The 21924-nt window shown below is 38.8% G+C and overlaps 1 protein-coding gene across 1 annotated transcript in view; it reads right to left on the bottom strand.

Annotated features, from left to right (window-relative positions):
* The window catches only part of KIF26B (kinesin family member 26B), a 334140-nt gene that overhangs the window by 80324 nt on the left and 231892 nt on the right, over positions 1-21924 (bottom strand). Inside the window, exons 6-9 of the mRNA XM_083349906.1 lie at positions 5344-5550; positions 4360-4453; positions 3540-3802; positions 356-539 (exon numbers count right to left, since the gene is read on the bottom strand). Of these exons, the coding sequence (XP_083206032.1) occupies positions 356-539; positions 3540-3802; positions 4360-4453; positions 5344-5550 (748 nt within the window). The remainder of the gene's footprint in view (positions 1-355; positions 540-3539; positions 3803-4359; positions 4454-5343; positions 5551-21924) is intronic.

Genomic DNA, 21924 nt, shown 5'->3' with positions numbered 1-21924 from the left:
GGACGCCCGACGCAGGAGGCAGTCGAGCAGGAACAAAGAAAGGCTATGGGACTCCTCGGGAGGAGGCACAGGGAGACCACGCCCTGAGCTCTCTATAAAAGGAGTGTTTGGGGAGGGGCTGGTTGCTGAAAGCAACTTTTCCGCTTGAGAAGACAAGCTCTAGTGTTTTTGTTAACTGCGTAATTAAATCTTGGCAGAAGCCTTTTAGCCTTGGACGCTCTCCAGTCTCTTCTTTCTGATAAGGGGTTTGTTAGAAGAGGGCTGGTTCAGAACAATGTATGAGTCTCTTTAAAGATACAGAGACATCTGAATAATGGCTAATCATAGGAGTGGGTGGGAAAACAATGAAACTTACTTCCCCCTTTGCCACTCTTCTCCATTCGATACTGATAGATGTGCAAGGTAAAGAGCATATGTGAATTCTTCTGTTCTTCCTCCTGACAATCTTGCTGACTGCTTCGACGGGCAGCAATTGCAGCATCAAGGAAAAAAGCAGCTTTTTCTGCAGTGGGAGCTCGGAGTTCACTTTGGTTTTGAAGCTGCAAGGTACCCAGAGACATTCAAAGCTTATTGAGATTCAACACTACTAAGTAACTTTCAGTTAACAAAGTCAAAATACAATTTTGCTCTAATTAAGGAACATGTTGCTTTACAGAATATCTACAGCTGAAATGCTTCCAATGGGCATTTGGGCAGCTATATGAAAGTTTTAAATAAATAAATAAGTTGAACTAATACTAATTTGATTAGCAATACTATCAATAGTTTCTAATATCCCTATGAAAATGTGTAACAGATGGCAAGTTAACTATTGTTTGAATTACTTTAAAATGTGTATAATAACGATGGATTTTAGCAATCTGTATGATGTAAAAATGAGTGATTCACAAGATTTTCATTTCCATATTTATTGGATTCCTCAGAGAATGTTCCAAGAAATTACAATTTCTACTATGTTATAATACTGTATAATACGGAGAAGGAACCCTTATCAATATATTGAGTTGATCAATGGTTATATTTTTGTTTCAGATTCACAGAACTGTCAATATGATTTTATACTGACAACCATTGCTCACAGATGTGACTATGTTCTTAAATTTTATATATAAAAATTGGAATGTATCATTGTATAAAAAATTATTGATTTACTGTGCAGTGAAGAATGGAAGACAAAATTCACTCTGAATTTACAATCCTGAAATGTAGATACATGTGATTATTTCTGAAATTGCAGTCTTTCAACACAATTGAAATAACCAAATTTTATTTTGCATGGTCAAGGGGGTTGGGAGTGGGAGGCACCGCTTTACGGTGGTTCTCCTCCTATCTCCTGGGCCGCTCGCAGTCGGTGTTGATGGGAGGGCAGAGATCCGCCCCGAGGCCTCTCATTTGTGGAGTTCCTCAGGGGTCGGTTCTCTCGCCCCTCCTGTTCAACATCTTTATGAAGCCGCTGGGAGAGATCATTCGTGGTTTCGAGGTAGGGTATCATCAGTATGCTGATGATACCCAACTTTTTCTTTCCACCCCGAACCAACCAAGTGATGCCCTCGCCGTGATGTCCCGGTGCCTGGAGGCGGTCCAGGTCTGGATGGGGAGAAACAGGCTTCGTCTCAATCCCGCCAAGACTGAGTGGCTGTGCATATCGGCATCTCGGGTCAACCAGACTATTCCATCTCTAACGATGGGGGGTGAGGTGTTACCCCCCGTTGATAGGGTTCGCAACTTGGGTGTCCTCCTGGATTCACGACTCAATTTTGAAGACCACATAGGAGCCGTGACCAGGGGGGCTTTTGCCCAGGTTCGCCTGGGGCGCCAGTTGCGTCCCTATCTGGACCGAGATGTCCTACGCACAGTTACTCATGCGCTCGTGACCTCCCGTTTGGACTACTGCAACGCTCTCTACATGGGGCTGCCCTTGAGGACCACTCGGAGGCTTCAACTGGTGCAGAATGCAGCCACGCGAGTTGTAATGGGGGTCTCCCGATACTCCCATGTAACACCTCTACTACGCGAGCTGCATTGGCTGCCAGTTGCCCTCCGGGTGAAATTCAAGGTGCTGGTCATTACCTATAAAGCCCTACATGGCTTGGGTCCGGGGTATTTGAGGGAACACCTGCTGCCAGCATCAAGTGCCCTTCGTCCAGTGCGCTCCCACAGGGAGGTCTGCTCAGGGTCCCACCGGTAAGAGATTGCCAGCGGGTAACGCCCAGGGATAGGGCCTTCTCAGTGGGGGGCCTGCCCTCTGGAACCAGCTGCCAGTTATTTAAAATTTAGGGCCAATGATATATTTTATAATTAATATTATCTGTCTGTATATATATATTAGGCATTACTACTGCTGAAAATGACAGCTACAAACATATTATATGCATACTTCTGTCACACAGAATCATAGAGTTGGGTGAGGCTATTTAGGTCTTCATGTCCAACTTTGATTAATGCAGGAATCCAATTAAAGCATCTACAACAGTAGGCTCTTAACATTCTTCTTGAAGTGAAGGCAGGCCCAACACTTCCCTGAATAATGGATTTCTTTTGAGCTTTTGTTTTCTTGGTACTATTTTTATGGAATCTCACTGCCACATATTTTTTTTCTTGGTCACCTTTTCCTCTTTCTGTTTCTCCTATGTACCTTTTTAGGTCTTGCTATGTTCTTTTTTGTTTCTCTATTTTGCTTATTAGAATTCTCTGTGCTGTGTTTTTTCTATCTTTGTAAAGAACCATTACAAACCTTGAGCTTTTTTACCTGTTAGCTTTCTATTATGGAATCCACTGAATTTATATATAAAAAAAAGAAATTTGAAGTCAAAAGTACACATCCTTCTATGCTCAACTTCAGTTTTTCTTAAAATCATGAATTCTAGCTTTTACCTCTTTCTACCCACATTAATTTAAACTATTAGACTACGAAGTATAATAGATACCCAAAACAGGAGATATTTTTCACACACAGGAAATGTATGGCTTTTTCTGGCAACAAGGCTTCTGCAATTTAACCAGGAATTAGTTTCCCTCCCCCACACCTACCAGTTGGGGGTTCCTGTTCAAAGAACATGTGAGTTATTCTTGGCTTCTTTCATAACTTGGCAGTAATTAATAAGTAGCTATTAGTATGTCTTACAACAATACTAATCCTATTATTCTAAATTGGGCCATTTCCACAAACTGTATCTCCACCCACAGGCATATATTATTGGCCTCCAGCTTTTGTGCAATATTGTAAATATTTTAATATGCTATAATATATTGAAGAAATTATTATAGGAGAAACAGACATTTAGTATGATCTGAATCCTTTAACATTTTACAGAAAAGAGAGGTTGCTGCTGCATATCAAGTTATACGAAAGGCACAAATGTTTAGATTAGGAGAGCAGATAATCTGCAGCTGCAGGTCATAAAGTTTCTTGTAAGCCTAAAAGTAAACACTTCCTAGTTAGAAAAATGTATGCTTTAGTATTTATTATGATTCAAAACCAAGCTCATAAAACAGGGCACCATGAGTTAAATTGTGACACAAAAGAGTTTTATACTCACCTGCATGCCACAAATGGGGTCCTCACTAAGGTAGACACCGGGTGACTGACCATCTTGTAAGCTACCTGTTGCCACCTCTGACAGCAAATCTCTCAGATGTTCTTCTTTTCCCCACACTTCTACCGCAGAGATTCGGACTGAGAAACGTGCTCCTGTTTTCTCTTTTCTTTCATGAATCAGCTTGAAAAGCCAGGAGATGGCGCAAGGGATTATGCCAAGGTTTTGCATGGAGTCATCTTTTCCAATCATGGTATATGATTTTCCTGATTGGGAATACAGGAGAAAAGATTAAAATAACACCAAATACATTTTCATACATAAGAAAATGTAAAGAAAAATGAAAACTTCACAGTTATTCAAATCTTCAGTCAAGCTTATTTCTATAGTCCAGATCTCCATTCTATAACTATATGAAATAAAACACAGCTAAAATTGTAAAATATGATTCCTATTCATGGATAACAGTTTATCAACAGCATCCAGTCAACTGTAAACATGACCTTGAATCAAGGAACAATTTCTCAAAATGTTTCTAAGCATTAGTGTCCAAATATGCTAGTAATTCTGGGAATGTAAGCATAACTACTTCTTTTATTCTAAACATGACAATTATTAACCGTTTTTTTATACTCAGAATCCTTCCAAGCAATATGATCAACCTTCTACTCTAAAGCTATGCTAAGGGTAAGTATACACATATGTATTTCCTATTTCAGGGCATTAGAAGGAAAACACATTAATAGGTAAGAAACAGATAAGTATATCATGCAAAATACATATAATACAATGTAAGATTACCTGAATAAAAAAATATACTAACCAAGTTTGGCATGTCCAAAACAAAATACACATCCATCTGCACCATTCACCACAGACTGGATCACTTCAGCTACAGTTCCTGCACATACTTCAGCCTGTCAAAAAGAAGGAGTAATTTTTTATTTACTGAATGCAAATATTTCTCTTCATGGAGCAAGTGTAGAGCCACTGGATAAGATCACAATACCTTGTTCATGGAGGCTAATAAATCAATTGTGAGAGTGGTTGCTTGAGTTGCTTTACTTCCTCAACAATAAGGACACTTGTGATCTTAATAGTGGCATTCCACTATTCACTACTCCACTCATCCATCAGAGAGAGTATGGTACAATGTTTAGAATACCAAACTAAAAGCACAGAAATATGAGATCAAATCTCCTCTCATTCATGATACTCTTTGTAACTGACCCTACTGCTTGGTCTACTTTAGCTAATAGGATTATGTAACATTAAAAGAGGAGAAGAAGCAAACTAGATGCCCACTTAAAGCTGCTTGGAGAAGGAATAAGAAATCATTGTAACAGTAGAATGCAATTATTTGCAGAAACCTAAAGATAACATGCAGTTTGAGTATGGCAGGCACACAAAAGAAAAGATGAGTTGCTGAAGGGCAGAAGGACTTTTATGAAATTTCTGCAGTGCTGATGTTAATGGAATGAAATATTGGCACTTGTACACGAGAAGATTCAAGAAGACAAGCAGAAATGAAGAGAAGCGAATTTACAAGCTAATACAAAAGTATTTGCTAACTACTGTCACCATTTGTCAATTCTATCCCATTTTCATCTCACACTGATATATATTTTTATATATTTGTGTTTATTTTGGAATAAAACAGGTTGCACATTTTGAAATGATTGCAGTTCACATTTCAGTGTGCATTTCAGAAGAAAATTGTATCATCATTGATTCACTACTTCTAAACAATCAACCCTGAAAATGTTGATGGAATGATGCTTCAGGCTTTATTAGAGTTGCTGCGTACCTGGGAAGCGTCTTGAGGGAAAACTGCATCAAATACAAACATTTTGGGTGGCACTTGGGTGCTCCTTTTTTGGAAATCGTTCTGGCTTCCAGAAGACGATGGGTCATATAAAGTAATTTGTTTCTTGCGGGGATCAACCTTTAAGAAGGAACTGGATTCTGAGGAGTCCCTGGCCAGAGTAGAACAAATGCGCAACATGACCTTCACCTGTTAGTAAAAACATAATAACATCGTATTTCATTAAATGCTATAAAAATAATGACAAACTTGTGGATATTTAAAATGAATATTCTGGTAATTCCAATTCAATATCCAGCAGTTAACACCCTCATCTTCTCCCAGACAGCCACAAGACAAAGTACGCTAATTTTACCTTAGCACTTTATTTTTTAATTTTCATCAAATCTAGAATGGTGTTTTAAAATAAAGGCGACTGGCTTTTTAAAAAAGTTTCAAATTCTATATTGTTTGTTTAGCAACTGATTGGTATTTATTTGAAACCATAATTCTTAAATAACATGGCAGGAATATGATACAGAGAGACTAAAGTCTTGTGTATTCTTCTTGCCAGTTACTGAGAAGAGGAAACAAAACAGAGAAAGGGAGGAAGAGAATACATAAACTTCATGCTGGTTTCTATTTCATCCTGTGAATATAACCTTAAATGCTGTTACTATTGCTCCATGTGAATACAGTCAGTATTCCTTAAACAATTCAGACACAAGAAGAAAAAGATATTAAACTGAAAGACTCTGCTCTGAATTTAAAGTTCAAAGTATATTGTAAAAATCCTATGCTTAGGGTCCGATAGGTTTCACAATAATTAATTCCCCAATATATATTTTTATTAGTAGTAATTAGAGATACATTTGGATTAGCAATATTTTTTTCCTGGCCTATGAAAATAGAAGACTGAATAAGGGGGAATCATTGTAATCCCAAACCTTCAACTATATACTTTAGATCAGGGATCCCCAACCCCCGGTCCATGGACCAGCATTGGGCCACTGCATGCCAGAAATGGGGCCACGCAAACAGGCAAAGCCCCATCTGCGGGATGCAGGCAGTGGATGAAACCACACCCCCTCCAGTCCGCAGAAAAACCTCTATCCACAAAACCGGTCCCTGGTGCTCAAAAGGTTGGGGGCCTCTGCTTTAGATAACCATATCTAACATAACATAAAACTCAAGTAGAAATGACAGAAATGACATATACTTCAAAAAAGATCCCATACTGTACCTTGTTTAGATCATCTTCAGACAAAAAAAATATTTTGACCAAAATAATATTAATCAACTGCTAGATTCTGTTGTTCTATCAATACTTTGAATAAACTGGAAAAAAAACATTCTACTTAGGGGTACTGGTCTGTGGCCTGTTAGGGCCAGGCAAAAAGTCGGCAAGTGAGCAAAGTTTTATCTATGCATTCATGAGATCTAGGTTGCAGGTGAAACCATCTCCTCTTCCCCATCCAGTCAGTGAAAGACAATTTTTTCTTCTGAAACTGTTCCCTGGTTCCAGAAAGGTTGAGGACTGCTGATTGAGAGAACTTTTCAATCATTTCTTTTAAAAAATACCTACCCATTTACCCAACAATACCTACTTATTCAGACATACTAGATTGGATAGTGTCACTTTTGTGTCTCAGAAACAGTCTTTATTTTCTGTTACTCTCATTTAATTTTTTTTTACTTTTGTTCAATCTTGTCTGATTCTTAAAAGACTGCCTGCATAAGTCCCTGCAGCTGTCTTGGCAAGGTTTTTCAGAAGAGGTTTACCATTTCCTCTTTCCTAGGGCTGAGAGAAAGTGACTGGTCCATGGTCACCCAGCTGGCTTTATTCCTACTAGAATAGACTAGAATTCACTATCTCCTGGTTTCCAGCCTAATGCCTTAATCACTGAACCAAATTGGCTAAATTTGTGATCAAATTTAATGGTTAACAAAGAATGATGTTACTTCATTTATAACGTGATTCTTAATTGGCTGCAATTACCAAGTGCCACAAATAAAAGGTAGCAAAGAGTAAAATCACACTGAACAGATTAATATTATTATAATCAACCTAAGATGCAATTTTATACATATCTTCTTCCTAGCAAGTCTTAAGAAACTAAGTAAACATTATCTGGCTGCATTATTAAAATATTCTGTCCTACTACAACAGCTATAAATATTGGAGAATATATAATGTAGTTTTAATTTCCCATAATTGATAATTTGTTTGAAACCACTGTTTTCAACCCTTTTTTTTTTGCTTGACACAAAACACTTAGTTACAGATTTATTTTTAAGTTTTACATTTGGGTGACAAATAGCTTGATGTAGTAGTTAAGATATCAAGCTAGACATTGGGAAATGGTAAGTACTGTTTATCTTGGCATGAAGTCAACTGGGTAAACTTGAGTCAGTCAAGCATTAGGAAGAAGGCAATGGCAGACCACTTCTTAAAAACTTTGCCAAGAAAACTGCAGGGACTTGTCCAGGCAGTCTCCAAGAACTGGACATGACTGAACGGAAGGAGGGGAAAAAACTCAAATACTCTAGCAACTATTTCGAACAGCTTTTCAAATCTCCATCACCAACTGAGAAACTTTCTACTGACTCTGGAACTTGCATCAGGCTTTTCTTGTAAGGACTTTATCCTTTTTGCTATTAACTCTCCGAACTACTCCTGATAATTGTGACAAAGCAGAATATGCTTCTTCAATTTATTTCTAGAGTCTTTGACACTGAAGTTCTGTCTGAAGTTCCCTAATGGCTTTTCTTTTCTTTTATCTTCCGGTTATTGTCTCAGTATAGAAACCAATTTATTATCATTATACTTATTGTCAAGCCCCCCCCCCTTTTGCTTTTCTTCCTTTTCCCCTACCAAATAGCTGCATATACATATGAAACTATTTCAGAGGACCTTGGACTTTACATGATCCATGAAAACTCATGAAATAATAAATGTGTTGGCAGGTTGCCAAAGGCACTTTTAATGGTGGGTTTTTTTCCAGAAAAAAGATCTTAGGAAGGATGTCTTTAATTAGAAAGAACTGTATGTATTAAGTTTGGTTTTTCTGCATATCCCATTTTCACCATCTTTGCTTCACCCTGCTTGCACAAAAATGAAAAAAAGTCTATACAGGAATCCGTTCAGTTTTTGTGCACTTTGTGTAAAATTTTTGTAATACAGATTTCTGACTTCTTTTTTCCCCAAATAACTGCAGTACAGGATTTAGAAATGCATGCATCCTGAAGAATAACTGTTTCAGGAGAAATATTTATCAAAGTTGGAATTGAAAGAAATTTTCTTTCACCACTAATTAATAATGAAGAGATGTGGTGGGTTACTCAAAGACCTTTATCAGTAGTATAAGTAACTCTACCTAACCCCAAACTGTAAGGTTTCATGTTTGAATTATTTAGCTCTTTGTGTAACAGATAAAGCTGGAACTTTCTCTTTGGGCAGGGTATTTTTTATGAGTCACTAATCCCATCAGTCATTCTGGCACCCTTTATTGGACATGTTTTTTACAGCCATGGGTTTGGTTAGAGTGGCACTGTCCATGGAGACAGAGGCAGAGCAGAACTATCAAGTTATATTAGCACTCCATCAACATAATGGCAATTGCTGACTACAGGAACAGACCTATTTGAGGTTAATCAACAGTAGGCTTTGTAATTCTTCATTGCCACTGCTTGAAATAATGGAAGGAATCATATCATTTCTTACTGTAAGCAGTCGCAGAACTGAACAGTATAATAAAATTTGTATCATCTTGTGACTTATGGCCATTTTCTCACAAGAGAGGTTTTGTCTAGCAGCAGCAAATGAGAAACAAAAAAAGGAATTATATTTCTTTTATCATGACTCTGAAATTATTCAATCAAGTGAGTTCACAGTAAGATTGGCAGTTATCCAGATTTAAACCAGCACATCTGGGATAGTGAGAAAAATGAACTGTGCGGTGTTTTAATTCTTGCCATTATCTAGGGTATTTTAGTGTTGCAAGAGTTGAATCTGATATAAATCCTTTTTTTATTATTCAACATGTCTTTGTTAGGTCAACTGAACTTTCATGAGTAGCTTCAAAGCGAGCAGCTTCTTGGCCCAGGGCAATGACTATTAAATAAGTACAGACACAAGATGTGTTGACAGGCTGTTGTTTCAATTTTGCTTTTCTTTTATACAAAAGCAGAAACAATTGCTACTGGTTTTTGGGGTGTTTTTTTGTTTTGTTTTTTTTGCATCTCCTTGAAAATATTCCAGGTGCAATTCAAGGTTCCGGTTGTTATTATGCCTTTCATGACATGGAGCTGGGTTACATGAGAAATCACCTTTCTCCCATCAGATCTGGCAGGAGGGGCATGCTCCAGGCCCACTGATTAGAAAATGCCATCTTGTGGGACCAGAAAGTATGTCTTTCCTCTCACAATGTTTGCTGCCCTCTGGAATACCATATGACCCATAGTTAGAGTACTCCTGACTGTCTTGGCCTTTCAGAAAGCTGTTAAGACCTGTCCACCCCCCGCCCCAGGCATATAAGTCAGATAGTTAAAGGAACCCAGTGATTAGTTGTTGATTTTCTCAGATGCCATAGTATGCTAGTTTATTTCTTATATGACTACTGGGAGTACTATAAAGTTTTTAAATTTGGTTAGCTGCCAAGAGTCACATTTGTGAGATATACAGCCATCTATATTGACTGAAACTAAATGTAACGGTATGTGGGAGACAGGCCAAGAAACACTGCCTAGAGCAGGGGTGTCAAACTGCCAGCCCATGGGCCGGATGCGTCATGCGGAAGCCGCGCCCACCCCATTGCCGGCAATGGCAAAATCATCCCGATACGTCGCGAGGCGTCACGTGACGTTGAGAGTTTGACATATCTGGCCTAGAGAATGATCAGATAAGAGACAGCATAACCTACTGCTGGGTACTGGAATGAAATCAGGTGAGGCAAAAGGCTCAGACAGAACCTTCCCTAGTTTCTTAGGCTGTAAAGGAGATGGCAGGAAAATTCTGCTTTCATAGTTGCAAGATTCTGTTAATGTAGCTTTATAATAAAGTAGAATTAGCTCAGCTGGTCATATTTCCTGCCTGATCTACCTGGAAGGCTAATGATCATATAATTAACTAGGAACACTGAATTCTAAAAGCCTGCCAGCAAGTCTAAATCAAAAGGGTACAGGAAATCTTTTCTACTGACTGAATTGGGATGACACCTTCTTTACTTTTTTCTTCCTTTTTTATGGTCCCTTACAAACTCCCACCATTTTTTTTAGGCTTTGGCAGCTTCTCTGCTGCCATAAAACAGGTAGTGTTTTTGCTTGGAAAGGGAAGAAAAGCAGACAAAATCAATCTATTTCAATTTCCAAAAGTATGAGTGGAACAGAACAGTAGATTCAACACCCACTGATTTTTTTTATTACAGCAGTGCACCAGAAATAAGAAAGATAGCTATTAATCTTCCTTAGGTTTTCACAGCCAGTTATCTAACTCTGTACAAGAAACATGGATAGGTATCAAAATCATTGCATCATAAAAAAAGAGACAGGTAATAAGTGCCTTTTTAAAAATTTAGTAAATATCAAGTTAGTTCTACTAAGTCTCTCCTGTAACACAGAATATTGTTCTACAATATGCAGCAAGGGCACAATGTGTATAGTTAATATAGAGATTTTTCTAATTCATATTATTTCAACAATTTATTAAAGTATTTAAACCATTTCCAAAAGTGACTCTAGGAGATATACATGGATTAAAAGCACAACCATAGTTTAATTAGAATCATGTTTGTGTAGCTATCTTTTGACATGAACTCAAAAGAACAGAATAATCCAGTTCTACTCACATTTTACACATAATCACATATTTTTTACAGTTTTTTTTCTTTGAGGGCATTTACCTCATAAATATCATAGAGCTCTATGGCAAAAAACCCAAAAAGATTGAATATATTGTTTAGTTTCATCAGAGCACTGGACTGCTTCAGTATTAGTATTAAATATCGATAGGATAGGATAGGATAGGATAGGATAGGATAGGATAGGATAGGATAGGATAGGATAGGATAGGAAGGGACCTTGGGGGTCTTCTAGCGGATGCTGGGCTAGGCAAGCCGGGAGGGATGGAAGCGGGGGCAGGGAAAGTTGCTGGCTGTGCCATGCAGTTCCCACTTGGCCTGGAAGTTTGCACGGGACTGGCGGAGCCGGGGGGGGGGAACACGCCGGACTGATGCCTCCCTACCTGCCGTTCCTTGCAGGTCTGACACACACACAAATGAGAGGGGGAAATAATGCCAGACTGCCGCCTCCCTACCAGCCGTTACCCCGCAGGTCTGACACAAAGGGAGGCCATGCCTACCATTGGCTTCTCCTGCAGCAGACGCTGTGCTAGGCAAGCCGGGAGGGATGGAAGCGGGGGCAGGGAAAGTTGCTGGCTGTGCCATGCAGTTCCCACTTGGCCCGGGAGTTTGTGCGGGACTTGCGGAGGCACGAGAGATAGGTAAGCTGATGCCGGCTGGGCAAGTGAGGTGCACGGTCTGGGATGAAGGGTTCTTCTTGCTGAGCTTCGCAGGCTGAAGCCTCTCCTCAGTGTCCTCGCCCTCCCAGCCCAGAAGGCAGAGTGATGAGTCTGGTCTCCCGTCAAGTCCCAGGTTGAATCAGCTCCCCCCAGCTTACACCTGCCTGAAGGGGTGGGGAGGGATGTCTGGCCCGACAGTTCGACTGCGCGCAACTTTCCCTGGAAAGGCCAGCCCTGGAGCTGGCAGGCTTCGCCTTCCTAGTATACACACACACACAAACACACACACACACACAAATGAGGGGCGGGGAAACGCTGGACTGATGCCTCCCTACCTGCCGTTCCCTGCGGGTCCAACACACACACAAATGAGAGGGGGGAAAAAATGCCAGACTGCCACCTCCCTACCAGTCAATCCCCGCGGGTCTGACACACACAGAAATGAGAGGGGGGAAAAATGCTGGACTGCCGCCTCCCTACCAGCCGTTCCCCGCAGGTCCCACACACACACACACACACACACACACACACACAAGGGGGAAAAATGCCAGACTGCCGCCTCCCTACCAGCTGTTCCCCGCGGGTCCGACACACACACACACAAATGAGAGGGGAAAAAAATGCTGGACTGCCACCTCCCTACCAGCCGTTCCCCGCGGGTCTGACAGAGAGAGAGAGAGAGAGAGAGAGAGAGAGAGAGAGAGAGAGAGAGAGAGAGAGAAAGGGGCAAAAGAAGGAGGGGTGTGGCAGCACCTGAGATTCCATATGCTGCTCAGAAACACCACCACCATACCCGCACGCCCCATCTGACCGACCCACTCACCTTTCCAGCAGTCCTCCCATCTCTTCCTCTGCAGTCCGAAGAAGAAGAGGTTTGTGGGCAGTCCCACAAACCAAAGAACTTCAACCAATCAATTCAAACTTCACAAGTTTTTTCTTTTCCATGATTGGTTGAACTTCTTTAGTCTTACTTTTTTTTTTTTGGACTGCACATGGCAGGAGAGCCGCAGGAGACAGCTGAAAGAGCCGCATGCAGCTCTGGAGCCACGGGTTGTCGACCTGTGGCCTAGAGGCTAAAAATAAGAACAGCTGCGGAATTTGGGTTTGGCTAGTCTAAAGAAAAGAAGAAATAGGGGAGACATGATAGCAGTGTTCCAGTATCTGAGGGGCTGCCACAAGGCAGAGGGGATCAGGTTGTTCACCAGAGCACCAGAGGGAAGGACGAGAAACAATGGTTAGAAACTGATTAAGGAGAGAAGCAACCTGGAATTAAGGAGAAACTTCCTGACAGTGAGGACAATCAACCAGTGGAACAGCTTACCCCCAGAAATCATCACTGGAAATTTTTAAGAAGAGACTAGACAATTGCCTGACTGAGATGGTGTAGGTTCTCCTGCTTGAGCAGGGGGCTGGGCTAGAAGACCCCCAAGGTCCCTTCCTATCCTATCCTATCCTATCCTATCCTATCCTATCCTATCCTATCCTATCGATCTTTAATACTAATACTGAAGCAGTCCAGTGCTCTGATGAAACTAAACAATATATTCAATCTCTCAAGACACCTCCAGTATTGTTTACTACCATTCTGATAATATAAAAAGATAAAATTTTTTTTTAATTAAGCTCAACTCCTGGACACTTCATAGGCGCATTCTTGCAAACCAGACAAGAGAGATTATTATGTTACATTTTTATTATGAATGAAATGGACAATTACACTATTTAGAGCATAGCCTATTGGCATTTATTGCATGCATTATTTCTAACTCCAGCAAATTTATTGGTTTTTTTTTTAATTTTTTTGGTAGGAACTGAAAACAAATACTGTTTTGAAAATATTTTGATAAATATTTGATAAGATCTGGTAACACAGCTTCAAGTTTTTGTTATGCAACTTTAATGCCGAATGAATGAAAACCTTCTAAATTCAGTCTGTAGAGTGTATCTCAGGGTCTGTATAGTTTTTTTCCCTAGCATGTAGCAACCTTTAATGAATGGCACCTGATCAATAATGCAGACCCTGACATATGAGAATAAATACAAAGGCCTTCCATATTAATTCTGACTGTGGAAAATGTCAGAAGCATTTATCACGAACCCAGATTGATGCCCGGCAGCTGCTATTCACAAAGACTTTAAATCTAAGTTTGTGGAATCCTGCAAATGAGTTCTTGTGTCTTTCATAATTAGCTTTTCTTCAGGACTGAAATACAAAATAAGATTGGATGGAGAGTGCACGTGATGGCAATTAGCAAAGCTTTGTTAAAAAGAAGTTATCCATCATGGCACTTTGTTTTCCAACTGCTTTTTTTTTAACTTGGGCAGTTATTTTGATTTCCAGGTGTGCTTTAAAATAATTGCCTTTTGTAACTCTATGTAGCCTAGCAGCATGAACTGAATCAGTTTGCAAACTTCATTTACACTGGTAATTCAAATTCACAGATTAACAAATCAATTGAGCAAACAACTGTAAGCCAAAGAAATAGCAAGCTTTCTGTTTGTTTTAATGTCCAGGCATACAACTGAAAGGTCCTCCTGTACCTTGGAAATCTACATTAAACGCTTTTTAAGAGCAAGCAAAACGACAGAAGCCAATTCTTTTTTTTGAACTGGCTGTTAAGTCTCAACAGAAACCTTAAAAATAGTTTAAGACAGCATGGAACATTTTAATCCCTGACTTATAAATGTGCTGGGGTGGTGGGGAATTTGTTTGTAGTTCTATTGTAGAAAGAGACTGTGAAGTGAAAAGGCTCCAGACCACGTTTGGGTTTAATGATGTTGAACCAGATGGCTGAATTTTCTGTTCACACATTATTTCTCCATTTTGACCTTCTTTATTCATAGCATATTCCATATGCATCCATTTTTAAAGTATGTATGCAATCCTATTTCTAACGAATGGTATGAAACAAGAGTCTTGTAACCTTCTGAAATTTCAGCAACCTGTATACTTAGCTTTTCAGTAATTCAGTTTTCAATTGAGTCTTCCTTTAATCTACTTAGAGAATCATATGGTCAGAAAGGATTATATCACCCATACAGTCTAGATCCCTGCTCAGTTCAGTAATCAAAATAAAAGCAACCCCAATAGATGGGTATCTATCCTCTGTCTGAGAAGAGTTAGTGAAAGGGAACCCACAAGTTTCTATTCTTATTGCTAATTTTCAAATAGAATCTGGCTGCTTGTAACTTAAAACTATCATTTGGTGCCTGTACTTTGGAACAAGGAAGAACAGGCCATGATCACCTTGATTATTTGTCTAGTATTCATCCCTTCTTATCAAGGTGCTAAAGAAGATGTGTTCTAATTTGTTTCCTTCTTAGCTTTTTTTTATTGTATATATACACGTGGTTTATCTCTATCGGTCTATTGATGGATGATTTATCTGAATTGTTTTTGGATTTCACTTGATCTAGTTTGCTTACCATTTCTTAGTTGAAACTACAGCTGAGTATGTCCACGTGTTGTCAATTTTCATCACATCTTCTGACTGCTAGTTGGCAATCATGAATGTGCTCTGCTCGTCTTCTGCCTATCTGTCCTACATAGTGGCTGTTACATTTGTGGGTGGCAGATGACTCCTGTTTTTTCTTCTTGAGATTTGATTTTTTTGTTTACTTAGGATGTTTTTGGTGGCTTTATTTGGTTTGTATGCTAAGGTGATGCCATATAGTTGTAATAGGCTATAAAAATCAAGCAGAAAACAATACCCTAATCAAGGAATTACCAAGGAGAAAACCACATCCCCACCAACACTGGCAGAGCAAGCTATTGAACATATACAAGGAGCAAACCCCACAAACCTTGATAAAGTTATCTAGCTGGGTAATGAAATGTCTGCAAGCAAACAACCAAGTTCAGAGTTGGACCCCAAAATTACATCATTACATGGTTACTTTGCTCAATGTTTCTGCTATCCTTTCTCGTCCATCTAATTATTTCTTATTCGCTAATATCACATCAAGATTAGCAGATTACTCTTCAGTTTACAAAAATCAAGGAAAAAAACAAACCTCAGGCTTATAGGCTGGAAGGTATAAAACCAAAGTAAAAGAAAATATGATAGATAAGTCAGGTTTAAAAATATGGTGAATATGATGAAAAAAAATCAGGTTTAATTCTAAATAGTTCTGCAGATAATATTTGAATTAAATTTAGTCAGTGGACCACTCCCCTGGGGAAAACAGGGCAGGATGGAAATAGCAACAGCAGCATGAAAAAAAGCAAGAAGGTTTCTGCTCCCTCCTCTCTTTCTAGGAGACTGAGCGTAGCTGATCTGCTCTGTACTAGGTATGGCATGATGAAAGATGTTTATGAGTTACTTCTCCATTCAGTAGCCACATTGTTAACAGACGAGTACAAGGAGGTCAGGAGAAACTCCTAAGATAAAGAAAATAGCCTTCATCTGATAAAATTTTTAAAAATGCTTATCTTTCATAATATAGTAATACTAAACCATAAATCATTCCCTATATAAGCTACTGTAATATTCCAGAAATGTTCTGGTATATAATTCCAATTTTACAAAAGTAGGGAGTTTTTAGCATCATTCATTGGCATGTACGGTAAGGCAAATGTACTTAATAATCCTCTTAAATAATGCACATCCACAGGCAAACCATCTTCTGAGATTTATGGGTAATTGCAAACGACCAGACAAACCTAGCCAAGGGGGGAAAAATGTGATTTATGTAAAAGCAATTTCCCATTATAAAAAAAAAACTTGGAATCTTTCCTAGTAGTTCATCTGGGATTTAGATTTCTTTTTAATTTATATCTGATACATGAAATCTCAGAGCAGCTGATCTAAATTTCAATTTCAGGATTTTTTCCAATGGTTGCTGCAACCTCAACATAAAATATTTCATGGGTTGCATGACCAACATGGTCTTTTCCTTACTAGCCCATGCAATTAGAAGTGATCCTATTGTACAAAGCGTACTTAAACAACAGGATTTCTCAGGCAGATACATCATTCCATGGTTTAATATAAGCCAGCTTTCTGAGCAAAGAGAGGAAGCTGCTCCTCTCAGATTGTTGAAGTAAAAGGTCCATAAGGTCTACCTAGCAACACCAATCACCTGCACCTCTGACATTTACAACCCTCAATATTGGCAGGACATACAGTATACCTGTTGAGGGGGAATAGTAATATTATGCAGCAACAAGATATGGTTCAGGCTCAAATTCAGAATATAGATCAATTCATCACTGATGGTTTTGAGATGCTGACTTAATCTGGAGTCCAAATCTTCATCTCAATTCCAAAAGCAAATCTTCCAATGATTATCAGTGAAACCAACAAATAATGGAATGAGGATGAACACTAACAGCAAAATTTCAAACATATGCCCATTGCTCCTCCCTGTCCCTGGCAATTTTCATTATTTTTTTTAAAAAAACAACAACACTGCTGATAACTCTTGCATGCCGAGGTAGAGATAGGAAAATCAACCACGTCACGTTTCAATTTAAATTAACAAATTCAGATGATACTGTGCTAGAGAAGCATTTACATTTTGAAAAAATATGTCCAAAAAAGGGCAGAGGTTCTATATATTTGGGGAGGGGGGAGGAGACTGGAAATGGAATGGCACACACTATAAACTTGGCCCCAGATAAGAAACCTATCGCAGGGCAGAAAATTACATATGCTGTACTTAAATTATAAAACCCAAGAATTTTATCAAAACGATGAAACAACATTGCAAAAGCAAGCTTTGCCCCTTTCATACATGTGTGGAATATCATGACACATGTACAAAAGGAGCAGAATTTGCATCATGAAAGCATGTCATTCATAATTTTAGAATTACATTCTATATCCTATATCCATGGATCCCTCTGAATGTTCATCATTAATATATCTCTGAGCTTAAAAAAATGATTATTTAAACAGAATGAAAAAAAGTTTACACTTTTTGTGTGTTCTATTCAATTGGTGGCAGAAAGGAAACAGGGTAATGATTAATAATATATATCGATAATGTTGATAATGAAAATATTCAGACTCAAAGCAGCTCAGATTCCAGCATTAACTGAACATGCAACAACGTTACATCCTCCTAGAACCTATAGCTTTCCATACAACTCACCAAGAACTAATAACTTACCTTCATTTCATTTCTAAGATATATCCTTTTTCAAAAGCATCATGATTGGAAAGCTTTTCTGATATAATTTTCTGTAGGTAGGAATTACATGTGATAAATTACAAGGCCATGCTATCATTTTAGGTGGCAGAGCTTTACTGCACTTCCCACCTCTTCTAGTATCTAATTTTCTGTCTCATTTTTTTATGATGCATGTTCTCTTGCCTCTATCTAGATTCTAGGACAATAGCAAAAAAATTCATTACAAATTATTGTATAATTTACAATGGTCAGTTACCTCAGCATTTTTGGAGGGCAAATTATACAACTAACAACCAAGCTAACCTATTCAGTAGAGAACCATGATGCATTTTTCCTTATAACTGCTAGACCACGGGTCGGCTCCTGCGGCTCCCAGTCGCCCGGTGCGCGCGCACCTCTCCGAACGGGCGGAGGTGCGTGCGCACCACTCCAAATGGGAGGAGGTGCGCGCGCACCACTCCAAAGGTTTGGAGAGCTGCGTGCGCACCTCTCTCGCACCTCCGCCCGAACACCCGTTTGGAGACCTGCTGGTGTTCGGCCGGAGGTGCGGTTTAGAAAGCACGCGCAGCTCCGCCCGAACACCCGTGTCGAGACCTGCTGGTGTTCAAGCGGAGGTGCGGTTTAACCGGTACCAGCAGGTCTCCAAATGGGTGTTCGGGCGGCAGTTTTGAGGTCCCGGGGGTGGCTCCGGCAACGCCCGGGCTGAAGGCGGTGCCGCAACCCAGCGCCCGTCACCACGGAGACCCGTCGCCACTGGCGTGCAGGTGCGTCCACATAAAAAAGTGGAACTGCGCGCGTGTATGCACGCATGCGCAAAAAAGTTTTGCGCATGCGCAAAACATTGTTTTATGCACATGCATGTGCGTGGATGCACGCGCGCAGCTCCCACTTTTTTTATGTGTGATGGAACCGGTTCCCAGTGGCTCTTTTGCTTTTTCAGGTTGCCGACCCCTGTGCTAGACAATTTAATACATTCAGTTTACAAGAAGATCTTTTCTTGTCCTCATAATATTTGATATTTGACATTTGGAATAATATGATTTGATTTTCTAGCATTCATAAAGCACCATAATTCTAGCTTATTCAGAAGAAAAAGAAATGCAACAAACTGTTAAAACCTTGAGTAGTTGGTGCTAGGGTCCTACCCCTATCACCAGCTTGAATTCAAACAGTATAGTATGTACTTGGTATGTGTGTATGTGTATTCAGCTTGAAATATAAGCCCTTTAGAGCAACACTCTGGCATTTGTTAACTATGAAATAGTAAAAACACTGTCAATGTGAATCAAGTCTTCAAGGGCAACAAAGAAAGAGTAATCATTCCCATCTGAAAGCACAGACCTTTTATAATATGATTTTTTTAAAAGAGAGAAATATAATGACAAACTGTTTACTGAATTTTTCTAGCATAACATGAGTTTTGCCCCAAGCTGACAAGTAAATGTATCCAGTTAATTCCACTGCTGTAAGTTTTTTTTTTAAAAAAATACAAAACTCTATTTCATTTTATTTGTGTACTTTTCTATTTTATTAATGGAACTTTATGAAATCTGCTGCTAATTCAAACTGCTAATCTAATCATACTGGCTGTTATGGATTAGATTAACCATAGTGTATTTTAATGATGTAGGATAGGAATGTATGTGTCTGAGAGCATAAGAGAGCACACATCAGCACACATTAAAGGAGGGTGTTCCATGCCAAAAAATGGACTACACAGTCAAATTCTTTCTCTCAACAAAGTACAAAGAATTTGCCTGTTAAATGTTCACTGAAATATCCACTCAATAATATATATAGACTTAAGTCACATTAAATTCCACCTAAGAGGTGCCTGAAAAACATAGGGTTTTCCAGGCGTACTGGCTATAAGGAAAGTCAGTGTTATCTGCCCTTATGCAGACAGTAACATGCAGCTTGTATATTGAGAGATTCAAAAGGAAAAAGAATATGTTGCGTAATAAAGATCATGAAGCTGCATATATTACATATAGTAATTGCTGTACAGTGTAAATGACCTTAAGACAACCTATTAATTTGAGGATCCAGGATACCCTTAACAACAGTTCTTTTCCTTCCAATTTCTCAAGTATGACAGAATATGCTGGTAACACCACCTAAGATCTATGAGACTTTAATATATTCATCCTCCTAAGGGATACAAAATTAGGGTTTGTGATGAATGCACAAACATCCTTGGGAGATGAACTATTCATTAATAGTACTTGGACTTCTGTTTTATTTTAACTGAGCTTCAATTTGCTGGTATTCAGATGTAGCATTATGCAAAATTCTGAATTTATTTCGTGTGATTGTTTTACAGTAAGAAGAATCACAGCCCTGTAGGCCCTCCAAACATAATTTCCAAGGATCAAATATGAATTCCCTATTTCCATCTTCTGGAATTGACCATTGACCAACTCAGCCTTTCTAGAAGTATGCAATAAATGAAGGATAATGGAAAACAGGAACTCTGTTCACAGAAGGCCAACAGAAAGAAGTAATCCTTTTCCCCAGCCTAGTGAATTCAAATATAGGTGCTAATAGCACATGATCCAAGAAGACTGGGTCAATCAGTTGGACATATTTTTTTTCTCTTTCTTTCCAAAGAACTACAAAAAAAATATGATAGCATGATTGTGAAACTATGAAATTAAAGAAACTATGAGGATATATCTTAACTTGTTTCTGCTTCTTTTTCACTCTCTATGTAGCTGTAAGCAATAAAATCTAAAACAGGGAGATTTCTGTAGGATTTCACTTTTAATCACTAGACATAAAACGGTATGGTTAACTTTTAGATACATAAGGATTGTTCATCAGAAGTTAAGTGAACCTTAAAGTAACTTAAACTTTGAATTTAAATGGATTTAAAAATTTCATCCAAAAATGTCTTAGGGGTGCCTAGTAATCACTCACTTAAATATCTTACCACAGCATAATTCTTTAATTCAATTTGTATTCAGTTCAGTATTATGAAACGTGATTCTTCAAATCCTAAAATGCCCACATTAAACTTATATTGCTACTACCCTTTTTCTACTTAGCATAGTATTGGACAATGGAAGGGTTGTATCTTTTATTACCAATCATCGGGTTAATAAAGACAATATTGATTTTTTTCAGGTAGATATATTTTACCTCTTCTACTCTGAATGAATACCTTGTTGAACATTATGTTGATACAAGGCTGGGAAGTGTAATATATCATAAGGGACTAGTTTATAAGCAGCAGTATATACAGTATTGCTTTTATTATTATTTCAAAGACAATTCATCATTCAGCATAAGAATTTGTTTAAGAAATAGATGTTCTTAAACATGTCCATATATATTATAATTACAAATAAAATATGTTAGAATTACAAACAAAATTAATGAAATTCATTTTAGTGAACAGACACAGAAACTTTGTTGGGAAATGTATTCCAAATATTGTTTAAGGTAAAAAGAAAAACATTGGTGAAAGAAAACACAGTAGACGTGCTGAAAAGAAACCAAGAAAAAGTAAAGTGAAAAAAAGATACGAGTCTGCTGCACAGGGGAAAAAACCCCATATACTATTAAAGGAAAGTCCTGAATTAGATGTGAAAAATGCTACTGTTTGTAAATCTGGGAAAAATCTGACAAAACAGTAACTCAGCAAAATTATTTCTGAAATTCCTGCAACATGGTACACACATGTAATTGAAAATTACCTACATTACTTATGAAAGTACACTCTTTATGTACGTTTGCTGATGGGGCATAAAGGTAAAGGTAAAGGTTCCCCCGCACATGCATGCTAGTCGTTTCTGACTCTAGGGGCCGGTGCTCATCTCCGTTTCAAAGCCGAAGAGCCAGCGCTTGTCCGAGGACGTCTCCGTGGTCATGTGGCCGGCATGACTAGACGCCAAAGGCGCACGGAACGCTGTTACCTTCCCACCGCAGTG

This window comes from Vipera ursinii (genome assembly GCF_947247035.1).
Source record: "Vipera ursinii genome assembly, chromosome: 1".
NCBI classification, from domain to species: Eukaryota; Metazoa; Chordata; class Lepidosauria; order Squamata; family Viperidae; genus Vipera; species Vipera ursinii.
The sequence above is the reverse complement of the archived record's forward strand: the minus strand, read 5'-3'. Positions and strand labels throughout refer to the sequence as shown.